At 51.3% G+C, this 23,831-nt stretch overlaps 3 protein-coding genes across 5 annotated transcripts; all 3 read right to left on the bottom strand.

The window, feature by feature from the left end:
* Nucleotides 1-1,876: 1,876 nt before the first annotated feature.
* Nucleotides 1,877-5,205, bottom strand: LOC308237638 (uncharacterized protein). Its single transcript, XM_080648457.1, has 3 exons — nucleotides 4,191-5,205; nucleotides 3,201-3,356; nucleotides 1,877-2,178 (listed from the first exon to the last, which is right to left on the bottom strand). Exons 1-3 carry the CDS (start codon nucleotides 4,530-4,532, stop codon nucleotides 2,014-2,016), a joined length of 663 nt encoding a protein of 220 aa, XP_080504583.1. The 5' UTR covers nucleotides 4,533-5,205; the 3' UTR covers nucleotides 1,877-2,013.
* A 361-nt stretch (nucleotides 5,206-5,566) lies between these two features.
* Nucleotides 5,567-8,456, bottom strand: S100A3 (S100 calcium binding protein A3). Its single transcript, XM_080648089.1, has 3 exons — nucleotides 8,358-8,456; nucleotides 6,434-6,579; nucleotides 5,567-6,034 (listed from the first exon to the last, which is right to left on the bottom strand). The coding sequence occupies exons 1-3, from the start codon at nucleotides 8,398-8,400 to the stop codon at nucleotides 5,870-5,872; spliced, it is 354 nt and encodes a 117-aa protein (XP_080504215.1). The 5' UTR covers nucleotides 8,401-8,456; the 3' UTR covers nucleotides 5,567-5,869.
* Nucleotides 8,457-16,910: 8,454 nt separating this feature from the next.
* S100A2 (S100 calcium binding protein A2) lies at nucleotides 16,911-21,150 on the bottom strand. Of its 3 annotated transcripts, XM_080648413.1 has the most exons (4): nucleotides 21,054-21,089; nucleotides 20,441-20,462; nucleotides 18,592-18,739; nucleotides 16,911-17,576 (listed from the first exon to the last, which is right to left on the bottom strand). In XM_080648413.1, the coding sequence occupies exons 3-4, from the start codon at nucleotides 18,730-18,732 to the stop codon at nucleotides 17,424-17,426; spliced, it is 294 nt and encodes a 97-aa protein (XP_080504539.1). In that variant the 5' UTR covers nucleotides 18,733-18,739; nucleotides 20,441-20,462; nucleotides 21,054-21,089; the 3' UTR covers nucleotides 16,911-17,423. The 3 variants fall into 3 exon arrangements, with proteins under 3 accessions (XP_080504539.1, XP_080504538.1, XP_080504537.1); XM_080648412.1 differs by lacking the exon at nucleotides 20,441-20,462 and having other exon boundaries at nucleotides 21,054-21,150; XM_080648411.1 differs by lacking the exons at nucleotides 20,441-20,462; nucleotides 21,054-21,089 and adding an exon at nucleotides 20,810-21,040.
* Between the last annotated feature and the right edge of the window lie 2,681 nt (nucleotides 21,151-23,831).

Here is a 23,831-nt window from a genome sequence, read left to right as displayed (position 1 = left end):
GGAGGGGATCCAGGAAAGGGTAGGTCCTGGTGATCAAGCAGAGGTTTCAATTGTGGGGAGCAGGTTCCAGGTGCAATAATGAATGGGGTAGGCACAGCGGTCGGCAAACTGCAGCTCGCGAGCCACATGCGGCTCTTTGGCCCCTTGAGTGTGGCTCTTCCACAAAATACCATGGCCTGGGCGAGTCTATTTTGAAGAAGTGGCGTTAGAAGAAGTTTAAGTTTAAAAAATTTGGCTCTCAAAAGAAATTTCAATCGTTGTACTGTTGATATTTGGTTCTGTTGACTAATGAGTTTGCTGACCACTGGGGTAGGGGGTCAAGGAGAATTGCCTTAATTTTCTACCATCAACAGTCCAAGTCTGAGAACAGAACCAAGTTAGGGGCTTAGCACCTATGGCTGATGCAGCCCCACCCTAACTTGCCTGGCTCCTCCCTGCTGGCCCCACTCCACCGCCACCCCTAGCTGGCAAGGCTAGAGAGGCAATAGGGACTGGTTGCCTAGCAACAGGAGTTTCTGAAGTGGAGAGTGAAGCAGAAGGAGGTTCAGGAGGCAGGCACCCCCCAGGATGATGGGCGGACTTGGGCAGGGCAGAGAGAGAAGGAGGAGGAGGCAAATTTTTTTGTGGACTCAAAGTTCTACCAAAGTCTCTACAGTCACACTCGGAGGGAATATCTGAGTCATCTACCCCATTCTTTTGAAACTTGAGAGGAAAAACACAATGTGCTGAGAAGAAAAGGGGAAAGCTTAAAAGATCAAGAGGAAAAAAACCTCCCTGCTTCTGGACCTGCCCTCTACTCAGCTGTTTCTTAAAGGTCCCCATCCCACCCAGGTGTGACCTGGAAAGCTAAACTCAGTCCCACCCACTGGAGGCTGTAGCCACTGGCCTTTACCCGAAGGAAAAGCAACACCACGCCTGATATTGTAAACCTCAATTTTATTTATCAGATCATATGTCTGGAATTTTGTCTTCAAAATTGTGGTCGCCTCCCCCTGTCTCCCTTGCTCCCACTCCAGCCACTGTCCTCCACACATCCCTTCTGGGGTCCTTTGTCCTTCTCTGAAGGAACATGATTCCTAACTAATAACTAATAACAGATCTCACTCATCCCAGGGCCTTTGGGACAGAGACAAAGGTTAGAAAAGAATATTTTCTTTATTGCCTCCACATTGCCTCTCTGATCTGACCATGTCCAGGAAGGACTCATCCATCCCTGAGGGTTTAGGCCAGTGGTCAGCAAACTCATTAGTCAACAGAGCGGCAAACCGTTGCTCACGAGCCACATGTGGCTCTTGAGCCGCAGTTTGCCGACCACTGGTTTAGGCCATGCATGGGAAGGTGGTGGCAGCACAGGGCCTGGGCTGTAAGTACTGTCAAGAATCAGCCCTTTTCCACATCCCACACCAGCCTCTTCCACTGGCCTCCCCATGACTCAGCCCATTCTCCTACCTCGCCCTGCCCCCCCACCCCTCCCACCAACCCCCCACACGCCTTCACCCCCCACCCCAGCACATAAATTCCATTCCAGACACCAGCCAGAAGCAGATGTGACCTTCAACCCAACCCAGCCTCAGTTAGAGGTCCTGACAGAGACACTGTTGGAGAGACAGGAGGGGTGAGTGCCCTAGCTAAGATCCCACAGCTGAGACATTCTAAGCCTCTGGGGGCCCCTTTATCTGTCTTTGGTCCCATCAGAGTCAACTCTGTCACACACACACGCACACACACACAGTCACACCACATCCCTCCCTCACCTCCATTAGTCTTCCCTCCACAAAACGGCAGCTCACCTCCCAGTGCTCCCCACCCCCCATGTGCCCCCATATTCCTCAGGCCCTACCCCATGCCCCCAGCATCTTTCAGAACATCAGCCTCATAGTTTCCAATAATCTTTATTGAATTTGCTCAGCATCCTACACATGAGTGGAGGAGCCAGGGTGAGGCTTTGTGCCCACTGCCCACAGGGAAGACCCTAGCAGGCAGGCCCCCTCCCCCCCTGCATATGAGGAGCCCTCATTTCTTCCGGGGTTGCTTGTCGGGGAAGCCCTCGAAGAACTCGTTGCACATCATGGCGATGCAGGCAAGGAAGACAGAGTACTCCTGGAAGTCCACCTCGTTGTCCTTGTTGTTGTCCAAATTGCTCATCAGCTTCTGCAATGCTGCTTCATCTGTCTTTTTCTGCGGGGGGAAGAGGCTACAGGTAGACACCAGCAGTCCCGGGGACAGAGCCATGACTAGACCAGGTTTCCACCTGCAGATGGGGCTTAGGAGGGCCCAACCACTCCTGGGGGGCCAGCTTTGGAACTCCAACCCTCAAGGCTCAGCTAGGCGGGGGGGCTGGGTTACCAGCAGGTGAGGAAATCTGAGTACCAGGATGCAACTGGAAAAGAGGACCACATCTTCCCCTAAGGACTTTTTAAGAATCCAATTAGACAATGGTCATGAAAGCAATATATAAATTGCATCAAGTTTGATACGGATGGGAGCTGTGCCTGATCAGGGGAAATAGGTGTGTCAGTGTCTCCAGAACTGTGTCTTCACATCTAAAAGCCTAATAGAAACTCAAAAAATGTTTGTTTGTTTGTTTGTTTGTTTGTTTGTTTGTTTGTTTTTCTTGGGTTTTTTGGTGCACTGTTCCCGGAACTACTGCCATACCGGGTCGATGCGAGGAGTGGACGGAGCAAGCTCCTATTCCATCTCCCTGCTCCAAAAATCCATTTAATATATTGTCCTCGGATAGAGGACGTGTCAAGTATTAAACTGATAAGAACAGATACTTCACTTGATCTTAGCCAAAAGGCCGAGAAGTTATCAAAAATTGTTTTTTACTGGAGTGATGGGGGGCCGTCCTGGTCCATAGATCTCAGCTTTGCACACTGACCACCTGGGGAAGTTCCTTAGCCTCTCTGAGCGTTTTAGGTGCCGCCCTTCAATTAAGTTGTGTAAAGCCCCTGGCCAAGTATCTAGCCCGTTACCTACCTGCTCATTCTCAGCCACCTTTCTGCTGGGCGCCAGGATGTGAATGGTGAGTGCCCACTCTATTTCCAACCCAGGCAACCAGAACAAGCTTCCCCAACCCGTGACAGATGCCGGTGTGGGAGCCACTGCTCTGCAGAAAGACTGGTGCCTCCCGGGCCCTAACCCCTCCCCTGTGGGGAACGCCCCAGAGGGGGACTCATTCCCAGGCAGTAGTCACTCACCCCCAAGAAGCTGGGTAGCTCCCGGGTCAGCAGCTCCTTTAGCTCAGACTTGTTGAGCTTGAACTTGTCCCCCTCCTTGCCGGAGTACTTGTGGAAGGTGGACACCATCGCATCCAGGGCCTTTTCCAGGGGGTAAGTCATGGTGGCGGTCGAGATCTGGGGACGGGGGGGGGGGGGGGGGGGGGGGGGTGTCACAGAGGCACCCTTATCTTCTTCTCCACCCTTCCCCAGCTATGTGATTAGAATGCCCCACCCCATTCCCATCAACTCAAGGAGCACTGGGTGACATTCTGCTCCTACCACAGGGAGGGTGTGCACAGTGCTACATGTGAGCTTGGGCAGCAATCACTTGCAGGGCCCACTGCGCAGACTCTGAGCTTTAGGCAGCAAGTGCCCAGGGTCTCACTGCGTCCATTCAGTCCCACAGCTCAGCCCACAGCAGCCCGCCCAGCTCATTCTTCTCCCTCCCTGTGTTGGGCGAGGCTGCTGGAGGCCTGCCCAGGAGTCTGTAGCGGAAAACACCAGCGGTCTAGCATAGGGAGGGGCAGAGTGAAATGGCAGAGGCAGGGATGCAGGGGAGGCCAAGCTCCCTTGGGCTGGGCTGCTGGGTGCTGGGCAGAGGCTCAGGGACATTGCCAGACAAAAGCCCACGGTTGCCCTTTGCCTTCACTTTGCTTCCCACACCAGAGCATGCACACACAGGCTTGTGCAAGCCAGCAAACATAAGCCAATGTACACACCCACAGGTCCCACGCACACCAAGCATACTGCAGCAATAAAACATACTCTAGCTTAAACCCAGCCACGTTTCTCTCTTTTCGGTCTCCTGCACATGTACAGGCGCGCACACGCATCCCACCCCAGAGCCTCCACATTGGAATCTCACATCTGGACCCATTTAGCACATCTGGCCCCCACCAGCCTCCCTGGTTCCTGCCCTGAGCCTCAGCCTGACACTCCTTGCATGCCAGTCAGGTAACCACAACTCACCAGTTGAAGAGAGGGGAAGCACTGAAGAGAGAAGGTTGGGGAGACAGGAAGAGTGGGGAAAGCCCAGCGGTCTGACCTATTTATACCCCGGCCAGGCCCTGCCCATGCAGGATGGGGGAGAGAGGGAGACAGCCCTCCCGCCTGGGCCAATGTGGTGCGAGCCAGGGCCCCCTCCAACAGCCCAGCCTGGAAATACCACTCCCTGGCCTGAGGAGCCAAAGATAGACAATGGGAGAGCCCCAGTGAGCACAGGCAAGGGACCTCAATGAGGTGGGTACCCCCCAATGTACACAGCCTGAGTTTTAGGGAGTTGGAAGAAGGGGCAGTCTCTGCCTGGGGCATGGGGACAGGGAGCAAGTGGTCCCATCCAGCAGCTAGGAAAGGGGATACAGGTGTAGTGGGTGATGGCTGGGAAATTGCCCTGAAAATGTGACTGCCCAGGAACTAATGGAGGGGACCCAGGGCCCAGAGCTTGGGACAGCTCACTCTGTCTTTCTCCCTTCCCCAAATGACTCTCTACCATGCTGAGTGAGACCCAGGGCAGGTCCTAGAGGTCTAGGAGAAGGGACAGGCTAACACCCAAAGGAGGCACTGGGACCACCCAAGCTTCTCCATGGAGAAGGGTCCTGGTGAGGTAGTGATGGAATAGGGAGTGGGAGTCAGGCCTGGGAGTTCAGGGATGGATTGAATGCACCAGGAGCAGGTGGGGCAGGGAGGGCCTCAGGAGGAGAGTTGAGAGTTGGGTGGGTATCAGGAATGAAGAATGGGGTGGAAAATTAGAGGTGAAATGGCACAAATAGATGGAGTTAAGGATCACGGTTAGCCCCTCAAAGTGAGGTATGAATTCAGGGATTGAGTGAGGGTCACAAGTGGGGGGTTAAGACCCTCAGGTGGTTGTGGCTTCAGAGATGGGGTCTGCCTCAAGGTCTCCTCTTTCCTCTCCAATGCAAGGAACTCCTCCCTGGCTTGGACAACACCCTCACGGGACCTCTGGCACCCTAATCCTATTAGTGCTATATTCTGGGCTCCCACAGCCCCAGGCAAGGAACAAACCAGCCCCACCCCCACAGCTCCACCCTCATTCAGAACATCCTGTCCTGAGGACTGAGATCCATTGGGACTTCAGGCTGCCAGCTCTCCCTCTTCAACAGCCCAAGGAAGAGAGAGACCCTCCCTCACCAGCCTCCCCTGTACATCATCCTTGTGTAGATCCCCACCCGCTCCTGCTGGACGGTTGAGACCATTTTGTTTCTGCGGGGTCTGAAACTGCCCTCCGCCTCCTGTTCAATGGAAAAAGCCAGAGAGGAGCAAAGACGTCAATAGATACTGCCCTAAGGCCCTCGCTGTCCTCTTAGAAGAACCAAACCAAGCCAAATGACACCAGTTCTTTATTAGGAGTTAAGCAGGCCTGTTCCTGTTGTGGTTTCATTCATGCGCACACTCTGCCGGGCCTGGACAGCCTCAAAGCAGATCCCCGCCTCCGCCCATCTGGGGCCTCTGTAGGGAGGCCGCGGGTGGCTGCTCTACATATCGCCAGCTGTGATCCTGGGAACAGGTCCCCCCACCATGGGCAAAATGGGTTAAGATATCAGGGGCAAATCTAGGAGAAGGTGCAGGAGAGGGGAGGAGTGTATGGGTGTCATGCCCAGGACCACCTCAGGGCAGAGATGGAGCAGAGGCTACTGGGAGCAGGGGGGCTCCGGGGAACAGTCCTTGAAGTAGTCATGGCAGTAGGTGCAGAGGCAGGCAAGGGAACGCACATACTCCACAAAGTCCACCTCGCAATCCTTGTTGGTGTCCAGAAGACTCATGAACTTATTGTAGTCACACTCCCGCAACTCCGTCTGTTGGGGAATGGGTGGGGTTGATGGGGGGCAGGTCGAAGAGGGCAAAACACCTCATACACACACTGCTTCCCTCCCCCAACTCCTGGATGATCCCATTCCAACCCACAGCCCTTCTGAGAGCCAATCTCAGCCTACCTGCCCTGATAACTCTCCATCCCAATTCCCCTCCCAAATCCTCCTTCTCAGTCATTTACTGAGCACCCGCTATTGCTACTGAGTGCCTCTATGTGTTGGGCATTCTTCACAGTGCTCACTCCATCCTCCCAGCATCCTGTCATGTCAGTTCCCTCCCTAGCACCCCCTTCCTAGCATCCCCTCCCTGCGGTCTAGCCTCCCCGCCCTCTTGCTGTCCTGTGCTCAGAGCTTGTCCAAGCAGTGCTTCCCCGAAGTGCTCACCGGGATCCAGGTAGGCAGCTCCTTCTGCAGCAGCTCCTTGAGCTCTGCCTGGCAGAGCTTGTGCCTGTCCCCACAGCGCCCCGCATATTCCTGGAAGGTGCACACGATCGCAGCCACTGCCTGCTCCAGAGGCCTCGCCATCCTCACTGTCACAGAACAAGCAGAGGCCTAGGTCACCGCCCTGCACCTCTGCCCTCCACGTTTCCATGACTGCTTCCAGACCTGTCTTAATCTCCGCCAGGTTTCTCGCCCCACGAGCCCTCCTTCTCTAAGCAGCCCTCCTGACCACACCAGTGCCACCTACTGTGCGCCCCCAACAGAGGACTCATTTCTCCAACATCTCTGCAAACCCCACAGGAACTCTCTACGGACTTCCTGATTCTCTTCAACTATTCTCATCCTGGACACCCAGGAAGGACTCAGTCCCACTTGGCACCACCCTAGGACATACAGCCCTTGGCCCTGGAAGCCTCCTCCCCTTCAAGACCCCAGAGCTTCTGTAGAAACTTGCTCAAAGAGACCCTTGCCCATGCTCCCTGTCGTCCGGCCCTTGGAGAAGCTGGGCATTCTTAGGACTGTCAAGTCTGAGAGGGACCCCCATCGCCTCGCCATCCCTCCCCATCCCTCCTCCCCTGATTCAGGGGAGCTGCATCCAAAGGCAATGCTTCTGGGCTCCTCTCCACCTCTCACCCTGAATGAGCCATTTACTTGCTTGGATCTCAGGTGCCTAATCTGTAAAGTGGGGTCAATCTTACTCGCAGGCCTAGACTGGAAGCCAGCTCAGGTATTCACCTATCTTTAATCTTCCCCATTTGAGGCCATCCCCCTGGCTCATAGGGGTCTTGAGACAGAAGGCTCTGCATAGGGGTACCTTGTTCTGTTAAAAGGGAAGTCCTGCCCTAGCTGGCTTGGCTCAGTGGGTAGAGCATCAGCCTGTGGACTGAAGGGGCCCGGGTTTAATTCCGGTGAAGGGTACATGCCGGGGTGGTGGGCTTGATCCCCAGTGTGGGGCATGCAGGAGGCAGCCAGTCAATGATTCTCTCTCATCATTGATGTTTCTCCCTCCCCCTCCCTTCCTTTCTCTGATATTTTTTTTTTAATTTTTTTTAGGGAAGCCCTTCCTGGAATTTCCCCTCACCCAATTCCACTGGCCCCTTTCACTGCCCTCTGGGGTGCACCTCCAGCCTGGTGAAACCATAAGGCAGCCAGGAAGGCAAATGTTGTTTTCATGTGAGCCCAATGACTCACTCCTGGTTGCCCTGGGGGACAGGAGTCTTGCAACACTAGAGAGCCAGCGCCAAGCCTCTACCCCTAATGACTCCCCCTCTGCTGGGCCCTATGGTACAAATGGCCAGCAAATGATGTGTGGCTCTGGGGGAGGAGGAAGAAGGGGGTGATGGGGCTATGCACCCCCAAAGGTCCAACTCTTTGAGACAGCCCTGGATTGGAGTGTCTGGGTTCCCAGGAGAGGAAAAGGCTACAGTCCCAGGGAAAAGGGAGCCCCAGAGGTGCTCGGCTGCCCTTCTGGGCTTCTGCCAGCCTGCCTGGCGCCACCACTGTTTTTCCAGAAGCTTGGTGCCTGGAAACTGGAGGGAATCCTCTCTTCCCCACGCAGACTGGCCTGTCTCAACCCATTGGTAGGAAAGAAGGCAGGAGGAGGGAGCTAACTGAGGATAGCACCAGTGCTTTTAGCTGAATGCCCCCGCCCCAAGGCCAGACCTCAGCTCTGCACACCCCCTGACCCAAACTTCCCAACAGCCCTTCACTGGACAAGGGAAACAATGAGTCCACCAAACCTGACTCCCCTCACCTCATAAGACCCTGCTCTGGTTATCCCGCCAGCCCCAATCCAAGACCTTGGGCCAGAAGACAGACCCTGAGCTACCCCACACCCAAACCAGAGCAGGACTCAGCTGGCACTTACCACTGGTGCTGGCGTTTCCAATGTAGGAGCCTATAGGCAGCATACCCCTATTTGTAGTCTGCCAAGGAAGGAAGCAATTATAGGGAAGCCCAAGTGGGTCAAGCTGAGGGTGCCCTTGGGGACTTCCCTGCCTCATTCCCTAGCAGCCCCTATTACAGGCCCATCCACCCACCTATCCATGCACACATCAAAGGCCCCGTCTGGGCCTCAGACACCACCCACCTTCATTCCTCCCGTCTGCCCTACCCCAGAGCTGGGAACTGGGGACAGCCTACAGCCCATCTCCTTCTGTAGTTGGAGGATACAGGGATGGGCTAGTCCAGCACATCCATCCCCTACACCTCACTCTGAACAGGCACCACAGAATGCAAAGTGGGAAGACACTCTAGCCTGGAGTAAGTTTGTATCCCAGAGGACCCCTGTGCCAGAGGAGATCTCGGAGCATCTCACCTTCATCATTTACAGGTGAGAAGTTAAAGGCATGAGACCCCCAACCCCCACCTCCCCGCCTGATCTCCAGATTGCTTTGAGTTTGGAAAGAACATCTGTAGGATGTTTCAGGGAGGAAAATTTTTTATTTTACCCTTCTAGGCCCTTTGGCTGGTCTAATAACAAAATTAACATAAGACAGATTAGCAGGAGAAAAAAATTAATTTTGTACAGGTGGTCAGGCAAGTGGGACTTACTAGTATATGCTATTATGAACTAAGAACAAGGGGTTAGGCTCTAGGACTTCAAAGGCGAGAAAGACAATACACATGGAGATGGAAAAACAAATATTTGCTGGGTCAGAGAGAGAATGGGACACAGAGAGGACTCTGTCTCCGAGCCCTACTGAGTCTCCTCTCCCAACCTAGCCCACATTCTTTGCAGATCGTTCTGCTTGATAATGCTCTTCCTGCCCAGGCCCTTTATCTAAATTCTTTTAGGCAGCTAAAAGGGACATGAAAGCTCTTCCTGAGACTTTTGAACCTCAGTTGTCTTCAGCTCTAATAATCCACATGCCATGGTGGCCCATTCTTGGGATACTCATTCCGAACACACACACACACACACACAGAGCGCTGTGAATGAATGTGGACTGCAGACTCCTGTGTGGGCTGCCTGTGGCTAGAGCTCCGTAAGCCTATTTCCTGTCTTCCCCAGCTCCATTCAGCACCACCTTTTCTCCAGACCCATGAGGTGGGGTGAATTTCCTCTGGCTTTTAGCTTAAACATGTAGCTCCCTGGCTCGTTAGAGTCCCAGCATGGTGGAGAGGTGTCTCCCTTGTCTCCCCTCCTAGAAGGAGCCTGTGCTTTTTCTCTGTCTTCTTCACTCCACAAACCATCAAAAACAAAGTTTATTTTGGCGGTTTGGCCAATGCATTCAGGGAACAAGAGGCCCTGGTGCCCTGCTGGCTTCCTGGAGTCTGTTTTCACTTAGATTTTTATTTCTTCATTCCTTACTGCCTTGTCAGCGCTTAAATACTTGAAAAAGATTTTTTTTTTTTATTCTATGCAGCACTTTTTTGTTGTTTTAAGCTGGAGCAGGCACCGATTACCATATCACCAGAAATGGAAATCCCTCCTGAAGGGGGTCAGAACGGGCCTCCCCAAGATGTGCCACGGGGGCATGTGAATTATTTTGAATCAAGACCCTGTGGGTTCACAAGAAACATTTACCTCTCCCCTAAAGAATTTAAATTAGGGGCTTTGTCCATAAATAAGAGTTATCTCCAGAAATGACTTGTATGACCTACCTGTACAGCAGGGTAAACATCTAATTACTGAACACCTGCTCTTATCATCCTGCCAATAACCCTCCCCGCTGAAGCCCCAGGCTCCTGACCTCATCCTTAGCTCAGAATGTCATCCACACCTCGTTTTAACTTCCTGTCTCTGAACCTTTCATGTATGTAGGGCCTCTGGCTTTCTCGTGTATATGCATTTTCCATGCATGGCTAATTTTGTTGTTGGTGTTTATCTGTCTCATGTCAATTTAATTATTTACTCAGCTGGAAGAACCTAGATAGTAAAGTTCCTTCGTCCCCACACTTCATATCCCTTCCCCATCCCCTCCCTCATCCCTGAGCCTGAGAGACCTCTTCCCATTTTACAGAAAGAGAACCCAAGGCCCAGAAGAGTGTGGAGGCGGGGAGAGGTCATCTCCCAGGCCTCGGAAGAAGCCCTAGTGTTCCTGGTGGTAGCCAGAGAAACATTCGTGTCTTGAGCTCACCTTAGGCCCGCAGCACCCAAACCTTGCCTGTGCTATCGTCTCCTTGAAGACTCAGCCCCTGTGGGTGAGGGGAGTGAGCAACAGGGAGGAAAGGGTGGGCTGTGACTGGCCCTGTCTGTGTGTGTGTGTGTGTGTGTGTGTGTGTGTGTGTGTTTAGTCCTCACCTGCGGATATGTTTTTATTGACTTTAGAGAGAGAGGAGAGGAGAGGGAAAGAGAGAGAGAGAAGCTTCAATGTGAGAAACATCAATAGGTTGCCTCTGGTACACGCCCTGACTGGGAATTGAACCCGCAACCTGGGTATGTATCCTGACATGGAATCGAACCCTCAGCCCTTTGGTACACAGAACAACCCTCCAACCAACTGAGCCACACCAGACAGGGCAGCTCTGTTTTATAGACAAGAAATTATAGGGATTAGGGCACAGACATGGAAGCCAGAGTGGACCAGCAATTAACTCAGTTCTAGGTCAAGCACTTATTCCCACCTGTGATACCCTAGCTTTGCCACCAGCCACCTCCCAGAAGCAGGTCACCCCCTTGCCCCACCCTCGGCCTCATTTTTCTCGTCTGTCAACGATGGAGGATAATAATGGTAACCATTTCATGGGATTGCTGTGGGGCTTAAATGAGTTAATATACACAAAATGCATAGATATGTAGCCTAGCATGTGGTAAGGGCATAAATGTGAAGTGAGAGGTAGTTAACTTGCCCAAGGTCACATAGCTAATCAGTAGTAGGACTAAGAGCCATTTGTTATTCATTTAAATCTTTAGAAACACCTGTCCAAGGCATTGAGGCTATAGCCGTAAACAAAGCAGAAAAAGTCCCCATTCTGTGATGACAATTGAGTGGAGAAAACAGACAATAACAAATGTATGTATGATAGACTGTGAATAGGCAGATTAGATGTCAGGGAGAACAATAAGAAGGGCTGAGGGAAAGAAAATTATGGGGGTTGGGGAGCTTTATATGTGTGTTCAGAGCACAGCTGGGTCGCCTGGCTCCTGAGCTACATTCTTATCCTCCAGCCTTTCATGTTTCTCAGCCTGGATGTCCCACCTGTTTGCCCATGGGGAGAGGCGGAGACTTCCAGAGCAGGCAGGAGCAGGTGGGGGGATGAGAATGGGGGTCTTAGCAGAGGCATTCTGGGGTTGGAGGACCATCGTGGAAAGAACCCTTGGTCGGATACTCATTCCAAGCTCTGCCATCCTCTTGTCATCTGATTTGGAGCACACCCTTTACCTCGTTTGGGCCTTAATTTCCTTTTCTCCAAAACGTGTTGGGAAGACTCCTATGCCAGGACTCCAGTGTAAAAGGGCTTTGTATTGCTTGCCGTTACCTTAGGTTTAGATGATGTCAGGGCAGAGGCCTCTGAGTCTCACTCAACAGTCCCCCACACTGTCCCCTCAATGGAGGCAGCAGGGGGAAGGGAGTGGAGGGAGATAACCAGGCCCTCTTCGCCAGGTCATTTTGTCCAGCCTTCTGCCTCCACGAAGGCCGAGGGTAAAGCTGCAACCTTTCTTCCCTTGCTTTCCAAGTTCTCGCAGAGACTGGAATCTTCTTGCCTTGCTGGAAGTTCTGCCAAGTGTCCACCTTGAATCCCTCTTTCTGCAGTGGTTCCAAATGCACATCCCAGTAACTGCCGCTCTGAGCACCTGACAGGGACCAATCCTTCTTTCCCACCCCTGCTGTCCGCACTGTCCACTCGATTCTCTACCCTTGGGGGGAGCCTTACCCTTCGCTTCTCACCAGACCTCTCAGGGTGAGATGTGGAGCTGACCGCTGAGAGATATACCACATGGGGCAGAGGAGGGTCTCTGCCCTCAGAAGCAGCATGAGCATGTGAGGGGTGAGAGCAGATGCTGTCTGGCCTGGCAGGGCTTCTTAACGCACTGACCCTCTCCACATTTCTCACTGTCTCTGTCCCCCATTATCACCACTATCGCCTTATAAAGGCCCCCCAGGAAAATGCCTTGCCCCTTGAAGGTCAGGTCTAGTTCTGTGGGGCTTAGACCTATGACCCCTTTTGACTGCCAAGTCAATGCCCAATTGTGCCCATTTCCCAGATAGGAGCAGTGAGTTGGTGGGGAGATAAGTGATCTAAAGACAGACGCATGGAAAGCCCTATTTCAGTCATTCCCCTGTCTCAGAACCCACCTTTGCCTTGTCTCTCTTTTCTTGGAGGGCCAATAGGCCACGAGGGGTTCACCCAAAGGACCAAAGGCCAAAGTGACAGTCAGACCCGATGGGAAGCAGCCAGCTGAGGCCAGCCTCCACCAGCCAAAACAACCCCAGAACCTGGAACTGAGCCCCAACAGAGGCTGGGATCCATGGTAAACGATTAGACTATAATAATGCCGCCGCCAGCAAGTGGGCCTAGTTCTCCATTGATCCAGAGCATCTGGACTCAGCTCACCAAGGGTCCCCTTCACCTGACACAAAGCCAAGGCTTTAAAGATGACAGCGGGGAGGGGAGAAAGGCCCAGATGGCCACCCCCATGTCACATAGGAGTGAGACCTTTTCTGTTTTTTGTTTTTGGGGGATTTTTTAGACCTTTTCTTAGAGACCCGGGTCAAGTTCCAGCACTGCTCCTTACTTAACCTCTCCCAACCCCTCCCTGAAGTGCAGAAACTAATGGTACATCTCTCATCCAATTGCTGAGGAGTCAATGAGATGGTGTCTGAGCAGGCGCAGCACAAAGCCTGGCCAGAGGGAGTGCTCCGTGAGTGGCAGGTGCTCTTCCCTCTTGGTTTCCTCAGCTGTGAAAGGGCCTAATGATAGTTCCTCCCGGGGTTACCATGAGGCTGAAATGACAATGTGCACCAACAGAGCTTGAGAACGGCTATGAAAATGTTAATTGCCATGATCATGATTCCCTGACCTATACTCACTGGCTCCCTTTCCTGCAGGATATTAGGAAAGTGGGCTTCTCACTTTTTATTGCTGGAGTCTGCCTGGCCTTGCCTCACCAGCCCCAGACATGCAGTTGAGGTAGAACAATAAGTGAGGACAAGCAGGTTGTCCCAGAACTGTCTCACTCAGCTCCTCTCCATCTCTGGGGAGCGCTAGTCTGAGCTCCTCTGTAAGTGGTTCCCAAGCATCAGAGTTTCCCAGGGAAGTAAGAAGACAATTCAGGAAAGTATTGTCTATGCTTGTCTACTATTCATCCCCTCTTTCCTTATTTCTAAAAATTATTTTATTTTTTTCAAAGTGTGCACTTGTTGAGCTAAAAATACTTAGTTGCAGCTAGGGCTAGTCATATTACATAGTTAAGGCCAAAGAGATGTAGGTGGAAATACCTGGGGAGAGTACTTCTTGCATAATAAAAAGGCAAAGGAGAAAACATTTTGCACCTAATCTTTTCTCTGTCTTCCAGCTTGGAACATGGATGGTGAGACCTGGAGGTATAGCAGCCATATTGTGATCATAACGCAACAAGCATGAGGGGGAAAGCATATATGCTATAGATTAGGGCAAAAAATGGAAAGACACTTGGTGCCAGACAGGATCTCTGGGATCTTGGGGCCCCTAAACCAATCCTGAACTGTCTACCCAGACTTCTTGCTATGTAGGACAAGTAAAGCCACTATTATTAATCAGGTTTTCTGCAACTCATCTATCCTATCTAATAATCCTATCTAATAAAAGAGTAATATGCAAATTAACCATCACTCCACTAACACCCACAAGCCACACCCACCAGCCAATCTGGAGCAAGTATGCAAATTAACCCGACCAAGATGGCTGTGGCTATGGAGTGAGCAGGAGGCTTGGGTTTCTCTGGCAATGGAGGAAGCCAAGCTTTCCGCACACCCTGGCAGGCCCAGACCTCCACTCAAGGCTACAAAGTTTCAATTATAGAAGATAAATAAATCCCAACAAAAATGGCAGCAGCTATGGAGCTGGAGAGAGCAGGAGGCTTGAGTTGCCCCCAGTGATGGAGGAAGCCAAGCTTTCCGCCTGCCCTGGCCTGCCTTGGCTTCCTCTTAAGGCTACAAAGTTTCAATTATAGAAGTCGGACATCCCTCGAGGGGTCCCAGATTGCAGAGGGTGCAGGCTGGGCTGAGGGACACACACCCCTGTGCACGAATTTCATGCACCAGGCCTCTAGTATATATGTAAAAGCCTAAGCAACTGGAATGACCAGTCACTATGACATGCACTGACCACCAGGGGGCAGATGCTCAACGCAGGAGCTGCTCCCAGCCTGTAGGCCCTGATCGCCAATGGGGCCTGCTGGCCAACCTCCCAGTTCCCCCCGCCCCAGGTCCCAGGCTGGGACGGGGAACTGGCAGGGGGTGGTGGCGGACACGGGCGGGCAGTGAGGGAAGGAGGAGGTGAGGAGGTGGGGAGGTGGGGAGGCGGGGAGGCGGGGAACCTGATCAACCCTGATCACAGGCCAGGCCTAGGGACCCAACCCATGCACCAATTTCATGCACCAAGCCTCTAGTAAGTTAATACATAGAAAGCCTAAAATGTTTTTAAAAGAATTGTACCATCTTGGACTGAAAGAGAGCAGAAACACCTCAAAACAAAGAGAATCTTGGAGTCTTAAACTTTCTATGGGCAAGAAGCAAACAGACATTTCTGATGAAAAAGAAAGAGTTAGCTCAGAAAATAAAACCAAGAGCCTAGAGCAGCCGTGGGCAAACTACGGCCCGCGGGCCAGATCCAGCCCATTCGGCTGTTCTATCCGGCCCGCAGAGCCGAAAGAGCGGAGGGTTCTCTTGCTCTCCCCTCCGCTCCTTTACTTTGAATTTATATTAGTTCACACAAACACTCCATCCATGCTTTTGTTCCGGCCCTCCGGTCCAGTTTAAGAACCCATTGTGGCCCTCGAGTCAAAAAGTTTGCCCACCCCTGGCCTAGAGGGTAGAACCAAGAACCATTTATAGGGAGAAGAGCTGAACCATAATCAAGAATCTGGTGATACATGTTTGACTCAATTTCAGAATTGCTATAGACCAATGAACACTCTGTGCCTCCAATCCATCACCACCCCCTTTTGAATAGGAGTGTTTATGGTAGTTATCTATCTCTGTCTCTCCTTTGTACATTGAATGTGCTGTTAACAGATGCTTGGATCAAGGGGAAATATTCTTGAAAAGCTGTACTGGAGGAACTGCCCGTGAGAAGCCTCATTCATATCTCGACCTGACTTAGATAACAAGATCCTGGGCTTCAAGTTGCTGCCTTAATGGGATGAGATGCTGTGGGTCTTAGGCAGGAGCTGAGTTCATTTTGCATATGGAATGAAATGTGAACTGTGGTTGCTAGAAGACAGACTATGATATATAGTCTCCAAGAGAGTTGCTGTCAATTTCACCTTAACAGATGGAGCCTAATTCTCCTCCCCTTGAATATGAGCCAGCCTTAATGACTTCCTTGATCAATAGAACGCAGCAGAAGTGATGTTCTGGGATTTCTCAGATAAATCTTAAGAAGCCAAGCAGCTCCTATTTGGGCTTCTTGGGATGCTCACTTTGGAGACACTCCCTCTCAGAACCAAGTTCTGAGAAGCCCAAGCCACATGGAGAGAGGTCATGGGAAGTTATTCCAGATGACAGTCCTAGCTTAGCTCCTGGCTGACAGCCAGCATCAATTGCCAGGAATATTGAGTGAGCAACCTTGGAAGTTGAGTTCATTTTGAACTTGCTTTTTGTTTTTTAATGTCTTTTTAATTCTCACCCAAGGAGGACATGCTTCAACAGAGGGAGAGAGAGAGAGAGAGAGAGAGAGAGAGAGAGAGAGAGAGAGAGATTAATTGGTTGCCTTCTGTATGCACCCTGTTTAGGGATTGAACCTACATCCCAGGCATGTGCCCTAACAGGGACTCGAACTGGCAACCTCTCAGTGCACAGGATGACACTCAACCAACTGGACCACTCTGGCCAGGCTCATTTGAACTTTCAGATGACTCGAGCCCCAACTTTCATCTGCAACTGCCTGACAGATCCCAAGGAGAAATCCCATCAACTAACCCCAGTCTACTCACAGAACCTTGAGAGATAATGAATTTACTTTTTACTTCACCAAGTGTTGAGGTGGTTTGTTATGCAGATATAGATCATCAAAACAGCTTTTTTGTTGTTAATCCTCACTCAAGGATATTTTTCCATTGAGAAGGAAAGACAGACAGAAACATCAATGTGAGAAAAACCAGGGACCGGGCCAGGGAGGAGCCTGCAACCAAGGTACATGCCCTGACTGAAATCAAACCGGGGACTCTGGTCCGCAGGCCGACGCTCTAGCCACTAAGCCAAACCGGCTAGGGCTCTATCTTTTCTTCTTTGTTGGAATTTTTTGTGAAATGATAGTGATGGTAGATGGGATTTGCCTTTTTTAATATCTTTATTTGGAAAAAAAAAAATGTTAGCAAATGGCCCTAGCCAGATGGCTCAGTTGGTGGAAGCATCTTCCCATGTACCAAAAGGTGGTGGGTTTGATTCCCAAACCGGAAGCAAACCATCAATGTTTCTCTCTCACACCAATGTTTCCCCCCCTCCTCTCTTTCCCTCCCTCCCCCCTTCTTTATCATAAAATCAAAAAATTTTTATGTTAGCAAGCTATCTCAATTTCCAAATATTTCCTGGTATTTGAAACCCCAAAGTGTGGGACCTACGGCCCAGCTCTGGCCTTGGAGAGAATTCTAGATGGAGAGTCAGGGCCCAGAAAGGAGATCTAGGAGGCCCTCGGTTTTCAACATTGCCAGCCAGGTTCCAGGGCACCACTGAGCAATTAAACTATTATCAACAGACAAACAAAGGTTTATTGGGTACAAAACTACAAAGGATAGAGAGTCCTCCTGGGCCCAAGAGACCCATGGCTGGGAGCCGAGAGCTCTGCTTCAGGGCCGGGCTGGGAAGCCCTGGAAGAAATCGTTGCACATGATAGTGACAATGGCCAGAAAAACAGCATACTCCTGGAAGTCCACCTCCTGGTCACTGTTCTCATCCAGGGAGCCCATCAGCTTCTTCAGGCCCTCCTCATCTACCTTCTCCTGAAAGCAAGAGAGAATGAGTCATGGCCAGGCCGCTCTCCACCCCATCTCCACCCTCCCTCCCACTCCAAACACACACTCACTGGCCAGAGCCCAGCTGTCCCTTCAAACTGGGCAGCAGTAAGTGGTGGCAGAGAGTCCCTGGGAGCTACTAAGAGGCCCATGAGGGAGGACAGATGGATGCTCATTGGTGGGAGCCTTCAGCTCTCCCTGCTGGGAATGGGAGCATGCCAGGCACCCCTTAAGTACAGGATCAGCTCTACTCCCCACAGGAGCCAGGCGAGATGGGCATCATAAGCCCTGTTTTGCGGACGAAGAAACTAGAACTATTGGAGCCACTCTCCATCACCAGCAAGGTGAATTCAGAAAAGGCAAGGTCTTTTTAATGCCAGCCAAGATGAAATCAAATTTTAAAAGTTTGACCCCAAAAATATTTAAAGGAATGAAGGACCTGCTTCATAGGTTCAGAGCCTGCGATCTGACTTTGAGATTATCCGGTAGCTGGTATGGGGAGGGCAGGGGGCAAAATGAAAGTTGACTGCATTTCTCTGTCAGTGTCTCAAGGGCGCATGTCTTAACTGGACCTTTCTCCCCAACACACCTCAGTTTGGCATATAAATATTAAAAACAAGAGAGAGAAAGATCTGTGTGGTGTTGGGCCAGGCAGAACACCACAATGAGCATCTGCTCCCTGGTGGTCAGTGCATGTCATAGTGAGTGGTCATTCCGGTTCCCGCTCTGGGCCTTTGGTTTGTTCAGCTCTCCAATGAGGGGGTTAAACAGATGGACTTTAAAGGCACTGATAGCACATCCATTCTCTGGAAAGCTGCAGGGAACAACCAATAAGAGAGCTCTCACACGTGGGCCTTGCTCGCACTCCAGTGAGATCGTGAAGGGCCCAGCCCCACCCTGGTGTCTGCATCCGCAGGCACCCCGGAGGAAGGGAGAATAGATTGAACCGGTGCCCCTACTCTCACACACCAGGAGCCTCCCGCCCTCGGCCAGCCCCACTTACCCCTACAAAGCTGGGCAGCTCCTTGTGCAGAAGTTCCTTCATCTCCCCCTTACTCAACTTGAACTTGTCACCCTCCTTGCCAGAGTACTTGTGGAAGGTAGCGACCATCACAGCCAACGCCTGCTCCAGGGGACTGGACATCTTGGATCTGGGGCCAAAGGAGTGACAGGTGTTGGAGATGACCCACTTCTGCCCTTGTGCCCCAAACTACTTCTTCCAATCCCTCTCTGAATGAGCAGACAGGGGCTGCCTCTCCCCCTCAGACTGTGGCTCCCTGGGCAGGGACCACACCTCTACCTCACACTGAGGGCAGATGCTAACCCTTCCCCTGTGTTTGGGGATCCTAAGGCCAAAGGATGTCACTCGCCCTGGGATCTAATGAACGAAATAAACTGATGAATAAAATAAAACCAGAGGCGTGGAAACATAGAACACACTGATGAATCTCAGAGGGAAGGGGCGCAGGGGTTGGGGGGTAGCAGCCAGGAAGAGGTTAACCAAAGAATTTATATGCATGTATGCATTGCCCATGGACACGGACAATAGGGTGGTGAAGGCCTGGAGCCTGAGCAGAACTGGTGGAGAGAGGTAATGGGAGGGGGGAGAGGGGAACATCTGTAATACTCTCAACAATAAAGATAAAAAGATAAATAAATTAAATAAACACATACTTTAAAAAAAAAATTTTTTTTAACTAGCCTGGCTCAGCTCCCATGAACCAGGAGGTCACGGTTCAATTCTCCATCAAAGGCACATGCCTGGGTGTGGGCTCAGTCCCCTGTAGGGGGTGTGCAGGAGGCAGCCAATCAATGATTCTCTCTTATCATTGATGTTTCTCTCTCACACCCTCTCCCTTCCTCTCTGAAATAATTTTAAAAAAACATATTTTTAAATTTTTTTAAATTAAAATAAGTGGAAGCAAAAAAATTAAGTGGAAGCTCCCTCAAGCAGAAATGATGTCTCCCTCAGACTAGGTCCTGTTAGAGGGTAGGGAATATGTCTCCCTTCATATTGGGGTGCTGGCTTTTTGCAGACAAGACATAAACACCCTCCCCATCAGGGAGGATACTATTGGGTTTGGAATTAAAGAAATTAAAGTCCATTGCCCTGGGATCAGGGCAGACACAAGGGTAGAATCTGGGGACACAAGGACATCAGAGGTCATCTTTCCCAAGGCCCTGCCTCTGAAAATGCTCAGAGCAGCCCACGAGGGTTAGGCAGATCCCAGGATGAGGCCAGAGGAGCCGGGAAGAGAGGCAAGAAAACCACCGGGGTCGATCCTGCCAGCCTGCAGGTAACGGGGCAGGAAAAGACAGGAAGCTGCAGCGGGCAGAGCTACACTGCTATCCAGGGCACACCCCAGCGGGCCCACACACTTGAGATTCCTGGCTCCTGCTCCTTACTCAGGCTAGAATCCAGAACTTTGCAAAAAAAAAAAAACACCACAAAATAAAACCAACAAAACTCAGGATTCCTGTTAAGGCATCCACATACACACCCCTCCTACTCCTAGGCCTAGACCTCCAAGAAGGACCTCTAGACTAAGACACCCAGACTGAGAGATCCACAGGGGACCCCCAACTAAAATCCAAGAGAGGGCCTCAGAATAACCCCTAAACTGAGAGCTCACAGAGGAATTGGGGAAGTAAAAATCAAACTGACACTTCACAGAAGAACCTCCTGCTCTCCCCCCACCACCCCCATATGGGAAAGATGCAGAGAGGCCTCAGGCTGATCTACCAAGGAAGCCAGAAAAAGAAAACTATAGGAAAAAGATCAGGACAAAGGGACAGAGGCAGAGGCCCGTAGGGTCCTCCCACCCAGCCCTCAGCACGACAGAGGTACTCACCAGACCTGAATGCAGAGAGAGACTGGGAAGGAAAGCAAAGGGCAAGGTGCTCAGAGTGGGGATTTATATGCTAGCCACACTGGCCCTCGACGTGGCGTTTTCAGGAAACCAAACCTGCCCTAACCTGATCCTGCCAAACCTGGCCTCCAGCCAACCCCTCCCCCTCCCACCTGGTCCCCTCCCTCTCAGAGACTATCAGCTCTGCCCCCAGCTGGAGGAGGGCTCTAGGTTCAAATGGCAGCCCCTGGGCCCACCCAGGCCAAAGGGGCGGTGGGAAGTGTCATTGGGAAGGGGCAGCCTACGCCCAGCCTACGCCCAGGGTGAGGGGAGATAGCCGTTGTTTGTGGGGCCTGGAGACTCATACCAGACCTTGTTCTCATGACATGCCTGTGAGTCACAGCTCATTCATGTGTCACAGGCTGCAGGCACACACTGGGACTTCACAAGCCTATATGTGACAGTGTGTGTTTGTGTATGTGAGAGAGTGTGTGTGTGTGTGTGTGTGTGTGAGAGAGAGAGAGAGAGAGAGAGAGAGAGAGAGAGAGAGAGAGAGAGAGTTTGAAGCAATCTGGGATCGCCCTTAGAAAGCTGCCCCCTCCCAGGCCCACTTCACCTGCTGCTCTTGGTCTATCCCCAATCCAGTCTGGGCACCGCCCTTCCTGCCAGTCTGGGCACCGCCCTTCCTGCAGGCCCAGCTCCCCTCCCCCCTCCAGATGTCCAGCAGCTTCTTGCCCTCCCCCCAGCTCCCAATCTCCTCCCAGTACTCCCCCCAGTCCTAGGTGACTCACCCTGTGGTGCAGGCCCAGATGCCCAGGCCGTGACTCAGCAGCACCCTCACCACACCCTTCCCCCAGGGCCTGGGCAGCAGGCGGAAACTCCATACCAGGAAGGAGAGTGTGGTATAGGGACCCTTCAGTGGCCAAGCCCGAGGGACTCTGGATTACCACACCACAGAGAAGTTTGGAGAAGTTCAGACTGAAAACTGACTAGGATCAGATGTGAAGCCAGATTTGTCTCTTCCTCGGGGTCACCTTGGTACTTGGGGGCCATATGAGCACCACAGATAACGTCATGCCTTGGAGCCAAATGTCCTCTTCTACACCTTGCACATCTAGTGTCCCCTCCTCCCCAACACACTTGAACCTCCCATACTACTGCCCTTCCTATTCACATAGAGCTTGGGATAAAAATCCTTCACCCTGAGTGTAATGGGGGTGAGGAATGAATGAAGAAAAAACATGGAGCCCTAGCCGGTTTGGCTCAGTGGATAGTGTTGGCCTGCAGACTGAAGGGTCCCAGGTTCGATTCTGGTCAAGGGCATGTACTGTGGTTGCAGGCTCCTCCCTGGCCCGGACCTGGTCAGGGTATGTGCAGGAGGCAACCAATCAATGTGTCTTTCTCACATCAATGTTTCTCTCTGTCTTTCCCTCTCTCTTCCACTCTCTAAAAATCATTGGGAAAATATCCTCAGGTGAGGATTAACAAAACAAAACAAAAAAAGGAAAGAAAGAAAACACCATGGAGTCAGTACAGCTAAGCTGACTTAAAATTGATTGTTTATAGTCAAGCTGACAAAACTGGTTCAGACCAAATGGGCATGAGGGATAAGATTAAAAGGCCTGAGGACTTAAGCTTTTGAACTTTCCAGTTGTGCATCAATGCCTGGAGACAAATACATTCCTACAGATAGCCTTCCGAAGGATTTAGGAAAGAATAAAACACGTAGGAAAGAATGTCCATGTATCCAGCCCACCTGACAGCCATTATCCAGACCACTGAACATCTGGAAGACTGTTGTCCCAGGCCAATCCAGAGGCTAAGAATGAAGGACTGATTGTTCTCAAGGATGTACTTTTACCTTTTGGAACTCTCAGCTCTTCTTTCTTCTTCGGAACACTCAGGGGATCGCCTAGTTGTGTTTTCTATTTGCAAATCCTAAGACCCTTTGAACAAACCTTTGTCCTTTATTTCTACCCCAAGCCTCCTGACCCTTTTGTGCTCAACGGGTGCAATGCATTGTTTTTCTCAGCAGTTCTCCCATTTTCACTGAAGGGCTTTAGCAGATGCCTCTCCTGCTCGGAGATTACAGTGGTGTCCCCCTAGCCTTCTATGAAGCCCAGCAGGGAGGTGCTCAGGCTCTCGTCCTCACCAGCTTTCTGACCTCCCCTGCACATACCCTAACTGTCTTGCTCATTGTGACTTGAACGTATGTAGACTGCACAGGGTGTGGCTGAAACCCTTTTCTTATTCTGATCCCTCTGCTCAGAACGTTCAGAGGGATCCTGTGGAAATCCCACCTATCTTTCGAAGGCCAGTAATATGCCACTACTTCCTAGAGCCTTCCCCAGGCCCAACCAGATCCCATCTCTACCTGCTCTTTCTCATACAAAGCACTCCTTTTGTCCTTGTGTACTTAGAGCATTCTTCTCTAGATTGAATCACTTGTCTTCCCTTCCCTTCACCCCCACATGGTGAGCTCACTGGGCGGGGACTGGGTCTTATTCATTTCTGCAGGAGCAAAGGGTTTCTCCCACACCAGGTGCCAACCGGTGTTTATGGATATTGAATGGCAATGGGGGAAGGGGGCACTAGGGATAGTATTTAGGAGGCTGAAGGCCTTCTGACCTCCCAAGTTATGCTACCAAGTCATAACTTCTTTTCTGGTTCCCAGGAGTGGGACTGAGACACTGGGTTGGAAACCAGAGCTTCAGAGAGCTAGAAATCCCTGAGGAGAGACTGCAGGAAACATCTCACTCCAGGGACCCAATGAGCAAACTCCCCATCAGGGAGAGATGGAGACAGGAAGGAGAAACACAGAGGCAGTCAGATGGAAACTGGGAGAAAAGATCAGAGAAAAATAGTCACAGAAACAAAGAAAATGTGAGGGAGAAGGAAATAAGATGAGAGAGACAGACAGACACCCTGACAGACAGAAGCAGAGCCACTGATTACTAAGGCCCCATATAAAGACTTGTCCCTAACCTAGAAATGGAAGCCAAAGGGTGCCCGTCAAGTAGCCATGTGACTGAGACTGGTGACTATCACATTAATTTGCCACTAACTTGCTGTGTGATCTGGAGCCACTCCCTCCCCTCAGCAGAACCGGAAGGTTGAATAGAATCAACCCTAAAATCCAATCCCCCTCTTGATTTTTCACTTCTCCATGAAGGCAGACAGGCAGTGGGCACATTCCCAGGAATGACTCTGCCCATGCCCAGCCATAAAGCCGGGTCCTCACATTCTGTCCAACACACACACACACACACACACACACACACACACACACACACACACACACACATACCAGAGATTTTCCACAAGCAGCTGCCTGTTTTTCCCCCACCTGATTCATGCCCCCTGGTGGTTGAGATGTGTCATTACAAGCTTCTCC

The sequence above is a fragment of the Plecotus auritus genome (genome assembly GCF_963455305.1).
Source record: "Plecotus auritus genome assembly, chromosome: 12".
Classification (NCBI taxonomy): domain Eukaryota; kingdom Metazoa; phylum Chordata; class Mammalia; order Chiroptera; family Vespertilionidae; genus Plecotus; species Plecotus auritus.
Note: the sequence above shows the minus strand (reverse complement) of the source record. Positions and strands in the feature narration are given on the sequence as shown.

What these genes read in the sequence shown, in the direction of transcription:
- S100A2 (XM_080648411.1), bottom strand. An exon ending in AGCTGCCCAGCTTTGTAGGG is followed by an intron (nt 17,577 to 18,591) that starts GTAAGTGGGGCT and finishes TCTTGCTTTCAG; the next exon opens with GAGAAGGTAGATGAGGAGGG.
- S100A3 (XM_080648089.1), bottom strand. Translation starts at nt 8,400, where the DNA reads ATGCTGCCTATAGGCTCCTACATTGGAAACGCCAGCACCAGTG. An exon ending in TGGAAACGCCAGCACCAGTG is followed by an intron (nt 6,580 to 8,357) that starts GTAAGTGCCAGC and finishes GTTCTGTGACAG; the next exon opens with TGAGGATGGCGAGGCCTCTG. An exon ending in AGCTGCCTACCTGGATCCCG is followed by an intron (nt 6,035 to 6,433) that starts GTGAGCACTTCG and finishes ATTCCCCAACAG; the next exon opens with ACGGAGTTGCGGGAGTGTGA.
- LOC308237638 (XM_080648457.1), bottom strand. Translation starts at nt 4,532, where the DNA reads ATGCCCCAGGCAGAGACTGCCCCTTCTTCCAACTCCCTAAAACTCAGG. An exon ending in GCTTCCCCTCTCTTCAACTG is followed by an intron (nt 3,357 to 4,190) that starts GTGAGTTGTGGT and finishes CCCCGTCCCCAG; the next exon opens with ATCTCGACCGCCACCATGAC. An exon ending in AGCTACCCAGCTTCTTGGGG is followed by an intron (nt 2,179 to 3,200) that starts GTGAGTGACTAC and finishes TTCCCCCCGCAG; the next exon opens with AAAAAGACAGATGAAGCAGC.